We start from the raw sequence: 14,445 nt of genomic DNA, 5'->3' as shown, positions 1-14,445 counted from the left end.
TTAGCTACATGGTAGCCTTTCTCATCACTGCATGCAGCAGAAATAACTTTCCCATTTTTGGAACTCTGCATGCTGTTGCAGTTTGAGGAGTGACTATGGGGGCAGTCATATAAAGCTATGATGTCAGCACCATCACGTGCTGTATTGTTCCAGGGAAACAGATGTCAGTGACTAAGCATGAAAAGGAGAAATTCATCCCATAGAGGTCATTAATAACAGACCCTGGGTGGAACAAAGATGGTCCCCAAAGGGAAGGGGTAGGGGCTGGGACTCAGGGAAGCATGGGACTTCAGATGACAAGTCAGGAAAATGCTATTAAAAGGATCATACTGTAATTATCAAAATGCATCAAAAGAGGCAGACTGGTGCAGCTGTAAGCCTGCTGGCTTTTTGTGTAAAGTCAACTGATCCAGCACTGCACAAATCTGGCAAAGAGGGGCACAGAGCTGCAGCCTCTGTCTGTACTGGAAGACTAGTGGGTGTATCTTCAACTTCCAGATGTCTCCTTCATTTCAAATACCCCTTGGGATAATCTCTTGCCTTTACTGCAGCCACCTAGAAGCCAAACAGATAAATTCTGCAGAATTATGAAAAATGGAGACAAAGCTCAGCTCTCTCCCTTGTCGCACACATTTGATTCCAAATGAGGATTTCAGCATATCAGAAGCTCCTTATATATTTTCCTCCCTTCACTCTTTGTTTATCAGTAGCCAGAAATGCCTGACGCAAGGCCTTGCCCGCACACGAGAGCGGCACAGGTTTTAGCCTGTGTGTATGGGGTGAGTAAAAGAGCCCCGATGGTCGTGTTCACCCCTCAGCACAGCTCTCCCGGCCGAGGCCCCCGGCACCCCGGGCTGTTTGTTTATCCCCGCTGCCGCCCCAACATGGCTCCGGCTGAGGGGGCCGGCGCGACCCCCCCGCCCTGACCTGGATTCCCCGAGGAGGGGCGTGGCCGCCGCCTCCGCCAATGGCCGCGCGGGGCGGTGCTGACGCGCGGGGCCGCCTCCATTTCGCGGCGCAGCGCCGGTATTGCGCAGCACTCGGAGTCGTCTGTCGCCCGGGGTGGACGTATCTGCCCGACCGATCCGCCGATCGTCTACCACGCCGCACCGCGCAACCGTCCGGCTCGGCCTGCTCCGAGACCCACAGCCCAGGTTCGTAAAACTTCCGGGGCTTCCCCGCAGAGCGGAGCGCGGGGGAAATGAGCTTGTGCGGTGCGGGGCGCTTGTGCTGTGTGCCCGGCCGGCCGGCGGGACCCCGGCCGGCGTTGTCGCCGCTCCGTTCCGCTCGGAGCGGCAGGGTCTGTGCCGCAGGCGGGTGCGGCACAGCCGCCATTTTGTGGTAGAGCGATGGCGTTTGCTTTTCTTCTTCAGCTGGGGGGGCGGGGAAGCAGCTGGGCGGGGCCGGAGGCCGCGGTCCGGGCTCCTATTGGGCGGGGGTGAGGCGGTGTCCGCCCGCCGCATTCCCATTGGCCCTTGTCGGGGGCGGGGCCGGCTGGCGCAGTGCGGCAGCGGCGGCGGGCGGTGCTGAGTCACCGGCGGGCCTGACGCGCCTGTCCCCGCAGCAGGGTCGCGCAAACACAGCCATGAGCGGCTGCCGCGTCTTCATCGGGAGGCTGAACCCGGCCGCCAGGGAGAAGGATGTGGAGAGGTTTTTCAAGGGGTACGGCCGCATCCGCGACATCGACCTGAAGAGGGGCTTTGGCTTCGTGGTGAGTGCGCCCCCTCTCCCTTCCCCACCCCATTGGTGCTCGCTCGCGTTTGAGGTTTATGAAGCTCCTTCGAAAGAAAATCATTAACGTGCCCACGAAGGCACACCGCGTGGCAAATCAGCATCTGCTCGTTCATTGGAGTGTAATTGTTTGGTTTTATTGTCTTGGTTGTGCAGGAGTTTGAGGATCCAAGGGATGCAGATGATGCTGTTTATGAATTGGATGGAAAAGAACTTTGCAGTGAGAGGTGAGGTATCTTATTTCATGGCTATACAACGTTGGGGATAAGGGTTGTATAAGTCAATTTGTAAGAGTCAATTTCAGTTTGAATCGTGTTATCAGTATTGGTCAAACTATTTTGGTTTTGTTTGGTTTGTCTTTGTCCTGAGAATTACAGCTGTGTACCAAAGAAGAAATACGTAAAAACACGTGTTTTGTTATGTGTTTCTCTTCACAGGGTGACCATTGAGCATGCCAGAGCACGCTCGAGGGGCAGAGGCAGAGGGAGGTACTCTGACCGGTTCAGTAGCCGCCGCCCGCGCAGTGACAGGAGGTAAGTGCAGCTTTGAGCCAGTGCAGCTTAAAAAAGAATGCTTTGGGCTCACCCCAGAGAATGTGAGCTGCAATGAGCTATTAAAAGGTGTTATTTGCCTTTTAAGTCGTTTGATGTGGCAGCAGGATAGTGAAGATTACAGAACTTCTCAGATATGCCTGTCATCCTTACACTTCCTCCCTTAAGTATTTAATGAGTGCCCTAGATTGCTCAGGCCATTACATAGCTTAGGTTATAGTACTAATAATGATATGCTGATACTAGCTCTTACAGCCTTCATTAATATTAACATGGTTGTATTGTATTTACTGATAGAAGTCAGAATTGTTTGTTTCAAAACAGAAACGCCCCGCCTCTAAGAACAGAAAATCGCCTCATAGTGGAAAATTTGTCTTCCCGTGTCAGCTGGCAGGTTTGTTGAAACATGATTAACTATTTTGACTTCATTTAATGGGAATGTAATGTAATTATTTTGTAAAACAATTAATTAAATTGAAACCTAATTTATTAAAATGCTTATGTAATTAATATGATTTTTAGTAATGTAACTTAAATATTTTGAATGAAAGCTAGTTAATGTTAATTCATAATAATAATACATTTATATGTTTGAGGATATATATTTATTTTTTTCTTGTTTTTAAAATCCATTTTAACCACATATTAAACCCTTTATTTGCCAGCCTATCTGTGTCGTTGGCCTTATGACGAGGAGTGCCTGTGGGTTATCCTAATCGTTCTGTCTTGGTCACTCTTGGTCGGGCCTGGTTGACTTTCCAGTCAGCTCCTACAATGTCACTTGGCCACCTCTAGATCTGTGTTTGCCGGTCTAGACGTAATCGATGCACTCCTTAAAGTGCCACATTGCAGCGGTCCCAGAGCGTTAACGAGATCTGATTCCTAAGTTGAGAGCTGTTCTTCCTGTAACGCTTCCGAATAACGAGGTCCTGGTCGAAAAGAGTTGAAAGATTGGAAATTAGGTGGTCGTTGGAATCCTGATCGCAGTAAAGTGGTCCTTGGTGCCATCAAGCATAGAGAATGGATCCATCCATAGTCTCCTGATAGGGAGGGCAGTGCGATTAATGGCTTCCATCGACTGGGTAGTGTTCGGCAAGTGGGTGGCGAAGAGCCAGTCGGGCATATGTCATGACGGTATCTCCGGTCGCTTAATGCAGTTTGCTGCTTGGCTAGCCTAGGGAAATGTTTATAAAGGTAAAGTAAACTATATTTTTAATGACATATGGGGCACAAAATAATTGGTGTTATGTAAATGTAATTTTGTATTCGTATAAGACTTGTAATGTAAATGGAGACTGAAATAGTCCAAAAAATATATGGGTAGCATTTCAAAGTCAATTCAGTAGATATAAAAATGTGCTTTTTATTTCTTTTTTCTCTCTCTTTCTTTCTCTTTGCTACTTAATCTATAAAATCATTTTAGACTAATACTTACCCTAATGTTAAGACCCTTTTATTAGCATTTTGCTTAAAGCAATATGCTTTTCTCATTTATTTCGTGCCCTGATACAGATCGTGATACAGATAATGCAGTTTTGATTACAAGTATGGCAGTTGCCATGTTTGTGATTTATCTAACGACTTCTCTTTCAGTAGTCATAAGTTTCTTTTGTTTGCTTTAAGCTACTTTTGTATAAGTAAATGTTCATTTCACTTCTTTGCGTAACAAAAGTGGTCTTGTGTTAGGATCTCAAAGACTTCATGAGGCAAGCCGGGGAAGTAACCTTTGCAGATGCACACAGACCTAAGTTAAATGAAGGGTAAGCCTATCAAGTGATCTCTTGAAAGCTGTAGAGTAACCTGGATATGTAATATTCAGGGAGGGAAGCTGGCTACTTTCAGTGTCAGCAGCTGTTCATGGCTTAATTTGCTACCCTTTGAAAATGTATGTGGGAAATGTTTGGGGAGGGGAATTTTTCATGCTTCAGTGATGACAAGGGATAATTACGCTGAGCAGTGTAGGTTTTGGGGTTTTGTTTGTTTGGTTTTTTCCCAGTGTAAATTTTGCTTTTATTGGTAACTACAACCTGTAATAGTGAGCCTTATGTTTGGTTTGGTTTTTTTTTCCATAGGGTGGTTGAATTTGCCTCTTACAGTGATTTAAAGAATGCTATCGAAAAGCTTTCTGGTAAAGAAATTAATGGAAGGAAAATCAAACTAATTGAAGGCAGCAAAAGGCACAGGTACGGATTTCTACTCTATAATGGTTAAACATTCAGTGAGGACCTTTGGAGTCAGTGACCAGGCAGCCGAGCTGGAGGGCTGTGGAGTGCCTGGTTGGGGCCGTGGGGTTCCGTGGCTGGCACTGAGTGCGCTCCCCCTTTGGCTCCTCAGTAGGTCCCGGAGCAGGTCGCGGTCACGCAGCAGGAGCTCCTCCGGCTCGCGCAGCCGCTCTCGTTCCCGCAGCCGCAAGTCCTACAGCCGGTCACGCAGCAGGAGCCGCAGCAAGTCGCGGTCAGTCAGCAGATCTCCGCTGCCCAACAAGAGCCAGAAACGGGCTTCTTCCAGCAGATCCAAATCTCCGTCATCCGTAGACCGGCAGAGGTCTAGATCGAGGTCCAGATCTGTTGACAGTGGCAACTGAACTATAAATAACTTGCCCTTGGGGCCCTTTTTTAAACCATACTTGCTAAAACTTGTGGTAAGTATGTGACTTTCTGTGGGAAAGGGTTTGGATGGGGAGAGGGGAGGGAAAGGGGAACTTTGTAGATGTGGACCATGGTGGGAAGGGTTATTGACTAATTGTATTAAATGTTTTTGATAACCCTTTTCTTGCTCACATTTTTTGTGAATGTCTGAAGTGTATAGTTTGTGTATATTGGCAGAGCTCTTTATAACTAAACCAGACAAATTTTTTTGTACTCTAAAGTCATCTGAACACTTAATTCTCAGTATCTTCAACTGTGAATAGCAACTAAAAGCATTAATGTCTCAGACTAATAGTTTTAGACATCTAAGAGAGCTCTCTATGTGCTGTACATAAAGCTTTATTTCAGAGGGTATTTTTTTGTGCTTTTGAGACATTGTTTCAGCTATAGGTCAGCAGATTAAGTGCTGGTCGGTACTGGTAATAAAACTTTATTTTAAAATATTTTCATTTAATAAGACTTGCACTACAATAAGAAAATGCCCATTTCACTGCCCTGTGGTAATAATATTCTAAAAAGCACTCTTATTTCTTGATACCTAAGAATAAAATAGTTCAAATAAAGTATAAAGAAACATTTCTGCTTCTAGTTTGTTTCTTGTTGTTAATAAAGTGGTTGTGACTGTGTTAAAATGTTTCCTAAAGGTGGAGCTGTGCCAAAGTGATAACTGTTTTGGACAGGGATGAGAATTAGCATCCTTTTAAATACGTTGTGTGATGTCCTTGGATGTCTCTGTGTTCTGAAATAAGAACATGGATAATCAGGCTGTCATAGTTCATAGCAAAAAGTGGAGTGGATGAGTCATTTAGCTTTTAATGACTTGGGATAATAAGTGTGGAGCGTTAAAGACATGCAGTCAGCATTCTTCCTTAATGTATTTGTGCATGTTTGTATGAGAACACTGAAGTGTACATAAACCATTTTTGTGAGCATTGGTCCTCATTCTGTGGGAAGAGGGATTTTTAAGTCAGTGGGTGGGAGTAATGCAGTAGTAGTACCATGAGGATCTATGTTTTAGTGTTTGTGCCTTCCAGTGGCAGCAGTTCTCTGCAGCCCCTGTATTCTCAAGCCCTCCCCCACAAGAACTTAAGAATTAATTTTTTTAAATAATGTGTTTTCTTATAAAGTGCTTTACAAAGCTGTTCTAGTAATCTGTAGAAACCTTTAAAAAGATCTTTGTAGCCTAGGCTCAGATTTGGGTAGGAAGTGCAAGGTGGTTCCTCTGGGAGCAAGGTCTGGCCTTGTGGGAGGTTGGGTGTTTGGCCTCTGCAGCCCTGCTGCCCTTTCTCGCTGCTGCTGCAGAGTTCTCGGGTGCCAGGCTCAGGAAGGAGGAGGAGCTCTTGTACTGCGTGGGTCTGTCTGTTGAGGTGGCAGTGTATTGGGCTGCCAGGCACACCTGAGAGCAGGCCTGGGAAGGGGGTAGGATCCGCAGTTAACTGGGTTGTTACCACTCAGCTTTGGGGAATGGGAGGCTTCATTCTCAGAGCCTTAGTGGTGCAGATGTTCATCCCAAGAGATGTCTAGTAAGAGGGCTCTGACGTGTAGGGGTAAAGATAGCATTCACACTCATCAGGGTTGGAAGGTCAGCTGTGTAGAGATCTTGAGTCGATCATCCTAACTTGGATGATGATGGGCATCTGTGTCCAGGTGGGACTTGGCTTCCACTGGAACCCAAGTGGCTGAAGGTACTTGATGGGATGAAAGGGATCACTGACTTCTTTCAGGCTAAATGTGAAGTATTACCTGCTCCATAAATAGTTGTTCCGAATTGTGTTTCTAGACCACACCGCTTACTTGCCGTGCAAGCAGCATGAACAGGTGCCTGCATTATCCCTGGGGAGCTGGCTCTTGTAATGATGAGCTTCCTGTTAAATTCCCAGGCTTTGCAGTATGGAGGCTTATGTTGATTCCTGGCATAAGAAATGACACTGTTTATTTATTGTAGGTTCTTGGTACAAACCAGTTTATTCTTAATTAAGATGAACTACTTTGGGTTACAAGGTGTAGTCTGGACATGGGAGATGTTGATGCCAGTCTTTTCTGGTACTGTGTGTGTAGTGCAACCATACCTAGGTGGTGTCTAGAACAGGTGTGCTGTTGAGTTCAGTGACTGCTACAAAAGAAGGCATGTTTAAGGTTCATCTGGTGTTGGAACTACAGCTTGCTGGGCCCAAACTCAGCATACAAAGGCAGTTTGTAGCTATGATCATGGTTTGTGTGGCCCCTGCTCTGGGGAATCAGTGGTACCGCATAGTACCTGTTGGAGGATGGGAGAAACCAACAGCCCATGGGCTTGCTTGGCTGTGCATTTGATCTCACTGGCTTCTGCATGGAGAAACTTCACAACTCATTCTGGGTCTGTAAAGGATTTACATTAATCTGCAGTGGTATTGTCAGGATCTGCTTCCATTATGTGCCAGCAGGACAGTTACAGGTAACTGAAATGAAGAACGGGAACTGATGTAGGCAGTGATTTTCTTACAGGTAAGACTGGGACAATCACTGGGCGTGTTTTTCAGCTTCTTAAAGGGTTGTCGCAATGACTTTGAAGTCACTGAAAGTCTCCTCTCTGGTCTTACAGAGTGAGGCTTAGTCTGGAGCAAGGTCTTTGGGGAATAACCATGGGTGCAGATGGCTCTGTGGCTGCTGTGAAGTGAGCATATCGATAGGTTTGACAGAACAGCTGGAGACCTATGAGCTGGCTGCAGAAGGTGGAGCTTGGAAGGTTGTGAGAGAAACTGCTGCAGAATCCATATATTGTTTTCCTGGTTTTCCACTGTTTCTGCAATGTCTTAACACTGATTTCATTTCTTGAGCTCTAAATGTGTCCGCACCTGCACAGATAATTTTTGCTGCATCTGAAGAAAGAGAAAAATGTGAGAATAGGCAATTCTGAAACCACGTTAGGGAAAGATTGTGACAACTACAACTAGAATTACTGGGTAATTTAAAACAAGAGGAAGGAACTTGGGATTCCAGCTGAAAGACTGAAGCCATTTTGTTTCCAGTCATTTATGACCCGGAGGCTGGAATACCACCTTTTTGTTTTAGTCTTGCTAGCACCTGCATGTCTGTTTCCAGTATCAACTCCTTTGCTCTGAGCACACCCAAGGATCCAAGTGAGTGTGTTTCCCCCCCACCATTAAGTTGTCCTCCAGCATAGCTATAAGATGTGGTGAAGTGATCCTGAAGCAGCTCTGTAGCAGCTACTCTGCTGCATCTCTTCCAAGGCAGTGGAGAAAAGTACTGGCAGCATCAGAGGGGTGGTGGGTGGAGGATCTCATTCAGCCATCTGTGCAGTCAGCTGAGCTTGGAATTAGGGACCTCCTGGAGTTGGAGACGAGTCTATTTCACATCTGTACCAGTATTGTATATATTTTAAAATGAAGTTTCAATCTCTTTATGTACTTTTAAATGTACTTTTCTAGCAAAAGATCCAAATGTTTTGTTCCTTTGGCTGCAGTATTTGGCAGTTCTGTCCTCTCAGGGAATCACTTAACAGCTTGAAGCAAAGCTGGGATTCATTGCATTAAAGAATATGTAATGTTTTTGTGTAGTTTTAGCCACACGCAAACACCTCTGTTCTTTGCATGTGCTCAGTGCCAGTCAGGACTTTCACAGGGTGTTCACTGTAGCTTAAAGCACCAGACTCTGAAAACCTGAGCACTGGTAGTTTTGATAGTATGTAGCTGTATGAAATATCCTGCTCATGCAAGAAGTCCATGGAATATTTCTAAGGTGTTCAGTTACCCCAGAATTTTTGACTCTGATTTGAATTTAAGGTGCTGGGTATGTAATCCCTAGTTAAAGAGCAACTGGATTCTGCCTTTATAAAGCAGCGATGCATTGGTGGTTACATTGTAAGCATGTATGGCTTAGCATGGAAAGTATAAGAACTAAAGGAACAAAGCTGTACTTGCCATTGGCTTGCTTTATTCTGTCATGGATCCGAAAGGCCAGGATGAGCAGAAATCCTTCTCCAAGCTGGAACAGCAAGTAGAGCAGTGGGAAGAAGTACAGGGGACCAATGATCTCTGGGGCACAGGCAACCTTGAGGATAGCTAAACCAAGCTGTACATTCTGGCAGCCAGTTTCCATGCACACTGTCCGTCTGCACCTGAAGGAGAAAGTTAAATAGATTACAGATTTAAATTGCTTCCAGGCAACTAAAACAGAGCCCTGCCTACCTTGCTGGTGCACTTCCTGTGGCTAAAAGCTGCTCTGTCAGGAACAATACTGCAGTCCCAGAAGGTTTTGCCTCCTGCTCCATTGGCAATGGGCAGAGACAGATCATGTTACAAATGTGAACTTTGTTCACAATGGCATGGGAGGCCTTGTGTCCTGCTCTGGACTCTGCAGCTTCCTGCAGAGAAGTAATCTCCTGAGGTGGTAAGAGTCCAACATATGAAGGTATAAAGACTAGGAGGATTCCTACCTGGTTTATGTAGGACAAGCAGGAGCAGGTTTTATAGGTCAGGTTTTCATTCTAAATTCCTGGGGCTGTAGCTGAGAATGCACTGACTGATTTGAGGTAGTAACCAGCTGGGGAATAATCGTGTCACTTGGGGTTTGAGCTCTGTTGGTATTTCTCAGTTGTTTTGCGTTTGGGTTTTTTCTTGGAACTAATTTTTCCCCCCAGCTTCATTACCAAGAGCAGAGGGTGGTAATATGTTTAGCAGGTCACTAGTGGCCTTAAGCCAAAACCATCCATCTACTTGTTCAGTGAGCCTTCCATGGTGATCAGGTGCCTGTGCCAAAGACACCTGCTTAGCTATTCCTCCCCTCTCAGCTAAGCCAAGCAGAGGTTAAAGTAATTTCCCACTCAAGCTGTGGGAGTCACTGGCTTGGGACCAGCTTGTACTGTGTCTGGTTGTATTCCTAGATCCTATTTTGGGTGAAGGGGTCAGTGTTCTACAGAAGTAGAATCCTAAAATTCAAGTTTTCACCATTGCTCTGCAAAGCAGAGCTGCCAAATCTCTCTGTTCCTGATGAGAGAGAGAGGGGAGGGAGGTGTGGAAGAACATACCGGTCATCAAGCTTGAAGGCTGCAGCGACAGCGTAGCCCAGCAGGAATCCAGTAAGGGGCATTAAGGCAGAAGTTCCCAGGAGAGGTGGTGACAAGACAGCCATGATACAGCTTCCCATATTGGCCACAGACAGAGCAATTATAGCAGCAGATGACAGTAGAAGCATAACTATCCCTGCCTAAAGTAAAAGTGATTGAGGTGTGGACAAGAGAGAAATCCCCAGCAAAATTTGCCTCAGCTGTCAGAAGCTGCTGTACCCAGTTCTCTGTCCATCACGTGAAGTACACAGAGGGCATAAGTGCCTTTCATGTACATACATGTTACCAGTAATCAACAAGAGACCATCCTGGGCTAGTACCAAGAGAGACCTTAAATAACCAAATACCTTTCTAGTCTATGTGCAAAATGTCTGCTCTTGCTGCGCAAGCTGCTTGTTTCTCAGGCATTGCTACTTGTCTCTGTCCAGGTCCCTTTGTGGCTTTAGTCTACCCCAAGCAGGTGCTGAGGAAACCACTTTACTCACGGGTAGAGCCTAGCAGAGTTCTTGAATTAGACAATGGTTGTCTGGATTTCTGTTTTGCTGTTTAAATGCCTGATGTATAAAGGAGGCAGGGATGTGATTCCAGGCACTAAGTGGGCACTTGGTGATACAGTGGCTTCTGTTGGATAGGTATCTCAACGAATTAAGCAGCAATTTTGTGATTTGATTTTTGCTTTGTGCTAGACCTCTGAGAACAGTGGATTGGTTTTAATCTCTTTTGGGGTGGCTATTGGTTGGTTGGTTGGTTGGTTTTTATCTGGGTTCTGCTTTGGTAGCAGCAGTAATTGAGGGCAGTGCCTATGATGTTCATTAGTGCTGATGTAGTAAAAAACTTCCAAAGTTAAAACTGAAGCAAAAGGAAAATGTAGGAAGTTGGCTACAAGGTGTTTGCCTGGAAAAGATGGATGACTTCTCCTTGGGCAACTTTTTTAACCATTAAAGTGGTGAAGTGCTTGTCTTGAGCTCTATCCTCAACCCTTTCATTGATTGTGCCATGTGTTAGAGAAGTTAATATGTCTGTGGTTCTATTTTTGAGAACTTCCCCAAGGCCCTTGATTGAATGGCAACTAGCACAGGATACTTCTTACCTTGGTGATAAGGCCAGTGTACTGTGGTTTCTTCTCATTCAAGATGATGCCAGTGGCACAGGGGATTAGCATCAGCACCAGGGAGGTGATTATTCCTTTGTAAGGTACCTTGCCCTCCAAATCACCCTCATACAGTCCTCCCAAGTACAGGTACAGAAGCAGTGGCATTAATCCAATTGCCAGGACCATGGAGCATGCGGTCATTACAACACTGAGATGAAGAAACAACCCCTCAGTAGAAGAACAACACTTTTTAAAAATGGAATATGCTAATCTGATTACTTGCCTGCACAGATGATTTTAATAGAAGACTTTACCTTGCTTTTTCCCAACTTGTCTCTGAGATCTCCCCAACATCACTGTCAGATTGTAGAAGGATGTGATATGAATCAAGAAGGGAGAAAATGACTCAAGCTTCATGCTGAGAAAGGGTACATACATACCCGTGACAAGGGTACAGTTCACATTTCAGAAATTCACTACTGAGAGAAAAAGTAATACTTTGTATTTTCGTGCTGTATCTTGCTTATTGCTAGGGTTTGTTGGAGAGTGGTGTTCTGCTAGTTCAACATTTCTCACTGATGCAGCCTCTTCAGGCAGCATGATCAGTGCACACAGAACTGCATGTATAGACACAGCATATATATATATATGCTCTATGTACTGCTACGTGGAGATGAAAACGTGTTCCTGCACCCATGTTATCAAGAACAGCATGTCAATGATTCAGAGAAAGGTACAAAGTGCCATTGTAAAACAGGGACAAATTAACTTATTGAGCAATATGGGTGTTTTAAAAATGTTTTGGATTTAGTATTTCAGTCTTTGTCCAGCTCCTCAGGGCCTCCTAATGTTGATTAAATTAGTTTCTGAACCAGCCATATAACTAGATTAGCCTGGACAATGAACACATAGCTTTCCTTACCTGAGGTTCATGTCCCCTCTCAGTGCCAGGCTAAAGATGTTGGAGAGGTTTCCCCCTGGGCAGCAGCCACAGATGAGGATGGCCAGGCATTCTGGGGTGCCCAGCTGGAAGAGCTTGCCCAATATGAATGCTGTCAAGGGCATGATGCTATACTGAGCCAATATGGCTATTGCCACACCTTTAGGTCTCCTGAGGTGAGCTGTGATCTTGGCTATCTCCATTGTACATCCCAGAGACACCATGATGACCAGGAGGACCACGATAAGGATTACATTCAGGGCTGTGTCCATAGCTTGCTGTCCAAATGCAAATGGTGGTGCCAGACTGGTCAGGGAGGTGCTGCTCTGCATGCAACCTGGGCTCCAAAGTTCTGGGCTATCAAAAGCTCCCTTGGTCTCGTTCATCCTGCTGAGGGGTTAGGAGGTCCCTTGTTCTGTAAGTGGCTGGGAAGGTGAGGGAAGAATTGATTCAAAAGTCCAAATAACATTAAATTAATGGAAGCAAAACATGAGCTCTCTTTCAGGACACCACTCTTAGCCTTCAGCACCTGTTGAAACAGAAATCTGCATTTAGAGCAATCAGCTGTGAACCCCATTCATTTTGGAAATATCCTGTGCAGTTTGTGTATCTTCTGCTCTGGTCCTCCACTTCTTCCAGCATCCACCCTCACAATGAGACAGCTGGTTGAGAGCAAGAAGAAGACAGCTCAAGGTGGGTAGAGAAGACAGGTAAAGATGGGCACTTTATACAAAGTAAAATGAACCAGAGCTCCTCTCATTCACAAGATACTGCTGAGGCCAATACTTGAAAACATGATGCATCCAGGGTACTTTGTTTTTATTGAGATTATAAAATACTTATTCTTCTGGCCATAAATGAAGCTTTTGATAGCGAAGTCTAGGAAGATATTACTATGTGGATGAGTAATTTCCCTAGTAAACTCTTAGGGGCCTTCAGATCTCTTTTCCTGATGTAAGTCTGCCACTGTCTAGAAATATTTTGGTTGCAAATAGCAATTAATTCTCCAAGCCTTACCAGCTTTGAAAATATTATTCCCTCCTTGGTGCTGAAGGAAAGTTCTGCATGGTAGGTACCTCAACTGACCTCTGCAGCACAAGGCTGGGCCCCATGGGCACAGCAGTGCTGCATTCAGGGCCTGGGGTGTTCTGCATTGTGATCCAGCTGGGGCTGCAGACATCACACAAACTGTCCAAGCAAAGCCAAAGAGGCAGCTGTTCCCCAGCCCAGATTGGTACCTGCCCTGTGTTTTCAAGGCTGCATGGCATGACACACACTCAGTGCTGTGGTGTGCAGGGAAGCTGGTGCTGGGGCATGAAGAGGGACTGGAAAGGTGGCTGATCCTCCAGCTTCTGCAAGGGTGAACTGCTGCTCATCCTGCCACTCCTCCCTGTCCCTGGCTGTAATAGGGGATGGGCTTCCCTACACCTCCCATGCCCTCAGGTGTCATACTTCCTGATCCTCAGCAGGTTTTGCCTTCATCTAAGGCAGTTATTGCCTTCAGATTGACCTTAGTCATCCCCTAGGTCAAGGGAGGGACTCTAGAAACAGAACTGAGCATGTTAAACCAGAGCAAAATGGATGCTGTTACCTTAGTGCCAGTGGATGCAGCTGTAGGAAGCTTTGGCAGATCACCCGCTGTTCCATCCTTTCCTGGCTGGGCTTGGTGAGCGGTAGTACTCTTCAGTCCTCCAGCTTCAAGAAAATCCCCCTTGGTAAAATCCCATCCTCTGCTTGCAGGGTATAAAACCTGGGTCTAAAAGAGCCTCACAGAGCGGGAAGTTGCTGTTCTTTGGTAGTTGTACTAACAGGACTGGGGAAGGGATTTTAACTGGGGAGATTTGCTGCACTATGGCTGAGCTCTAATTCCTTTGCTGAAGGGTATTATGACGCTGCAGTAGCATGTCCATTGCTTCTATTCATCTGGTAGCTCAGCAGGCTCGCCCTCTGCAGCCCTATTGCTCTGGAAACATTGCTGGAGGCAGGCAGGAATGTCAGAGCTCCGTGTTCCTCCCCACTTGCTCTTGCTTTGGTTGGGAACTTTGTTTTCCAGGCTGGCAGCCAGGCCGGAAAAGCCAGCAACAACAGCTCAGGAGGCCAGCACAGTCATCCCCATCGGGTGGGAAGGAGCAGTGCCTGTGGCTCTCAGTGGCTCTGCACATCCATGCCCATGGCTTCTCCTATACCCTTGTGAGCACCACACTGCTCTTCTTGGACACAGGGGGCCCTTCAGTAAGTCACAGATGGTGCCTTGAGCCCCCTGTGTCACTGTGGTGGCACAGTAGTGCCTTGGCTCACTGCTGGGCTCTGGATGAGCAGGTGGGGTGAGGAGCCCTGCAGCACTGTGTGCATTTTGATTTTCTGTAGGCATCTGCAAGACTACCAGGCACAAGCAAGGGCTGCCCAAGTAGTACATG

At 46.1% G+C, this 14,445-nt stretch overlaps 2 protein-coding genes across 6 annotated transcripts; one reads left to right on the top strand and one right to left on the bottom strand.

Annotated features, from left to right (window-relative positions):
• The first annotated feature begins 1,006 nt into the window (after positions 1 to 1,006).
• Positions 1,007 to 5,506, top strand: SRSF5 (serine and arginine rich splicing factor 5). Of its 4 annotated transcripts, none has more exons than XM_066552668.1 (8): positions 1,011 to 1,154; positions 1,568 to 1,711; positions 1,888 to 1,958; positions 2,169 to 2,264; positions 2,607 to 2,676; positions 3,969 to 4,042; positions 4,355 to 4,465; positions 4,620 to 5,506. In XM_066552668.1, the coding sequence occupies exons 2-8, from the start codon at positions 1,586 to 1,588 to the stop codon at positions 4,864 to 4,866; spliced, it is 795 nt and encodes a 264-aa protein (XP_066408765.1). In that variant the 5' UTR covers positions 1,011 to 1,154; positions 1,568 to 1,585; the 3' UTR covers positions 4,867 to 5,506. The 4 variants fall into 4 exon arrangements, with proteins under 4 accessions (XP_066408766.1, XP_066408765.1, XP_066408763.1 ...); XM_066552666.1 differs by having other exon boundaries at positions 1,014 to 1,154; positions 4,617 to 5,506; XM_066552667.1 differs by having other exon boundaries at positions 1,014 to 1,154; positions 1,565 to 1,711; positions 4,617 to 5,506.
• Positions 5,345 to 13,905, bottom strand: SLC10A1 (solute carrier family 10 member 1). 2 transcript variants are annotated; one of them, XM_066552663.1, is made up of 6 exons: positions 13,620 to 13,905; positions 12,011 to 12,557; positions 11,086 to 11,296; positions 9,957 to 10,135; positions 8,851 to 9,047; positions 5,345 to 7,788 (listed from the first exon to the last, which is right to left on the bottom strand). In XM_066552663.1, exons 2-6 carry the CDS (start codon positions 12,412 to 12,414, stop codon positions 7,622 to 7,624), a joined length of 1,158 nt encoding a protein of 385 aa, XP_066408760.1. In that variant the 5' UTR covers positions 12,415 to 12,557; positions 13,620 to 13,905; the 3' UTR covers positions 5,345 to 7,621. The 2 variants fall into 2 exon arrangements, with proteins under 2 accessions (XP_066408760.1, XP_066408761.1); XM_066552664.1 differs by having other exon boundaries at positions 12,011 to 12,453.
• Between the last annotated feature and the right edge of the window lie 540 nt (positions 13,906 to 14,445).

This window comes from Molothrus aeneus, chromosome 6, assembly GCF_037042795.1.
Source record: "Molothrus aeneus isolate 106 chromosome 6, BPBGC_Maene_1.0, whole genome shotgun sequence".
In the NCBI taxonomy this organism is placed as follows: domain Eukaryota; kingdom Metazoa; phylum Chordata; class Aves; order Passeriformes; family Icteridae; genus Molothrus; species Molothrus aeneus.
This window is presented reverse-complemented; position numbering and strand designations above follow the sequence as displayed.

What these genes read in the sequence shown, in the direction of transcription:
- SRSF5 (XM_066552666.1), top strand. Translation starts at nt 1,586, where the DNA reads ATGAGCGGCTGCCGCGTCTTCATCGGGAGGCTGAACCCGGCCGCCAGG. An exon ending in AGACCTAAGTTAAATGAAGG is followed by an intron (nt 4,043 to 4,354) that starts GTAAGCCTATCA and finishes TTTTTTCCATAG; the next exon opens with GGTGGTTGAATTTGCCTCTT. An exon ending in GAAGGCAGCAAAAGGCACAG is followed by an intron (nt 4,466 to 4,616) that starts GTACGGATTTCT and finishes TTGGCTCCTCAG; the next exon opens with TAGGTCCCGGAGCAGGTCGC.
- SLC10A1 (XM_066552663.1), bottom strand. Translation starts at nt 12,414, where the DNA reads ATGAACGAGACCAAGGGAGCTTTTGATAGCCCAGAACTTTGGAGCCCA. An exon ending in ACACTGGCCTTATCACCAAG is followed by an intron (nt 10,136 to 11,085) that starts GTAAGAAGTATC and finishes CTTTTACTTTAG; the next exon opens with GCAGGGATAGTTATGCTTCT. An exon ending in CAGAATAAAGCAAGCCAATG is followed by an intron (nt 7,789 to 8,850) that starts GCAAGTACAGCT and finishes CTCTTTCTTCAG; the next exon opens with ATGCAGCAAAAATTATCTGT.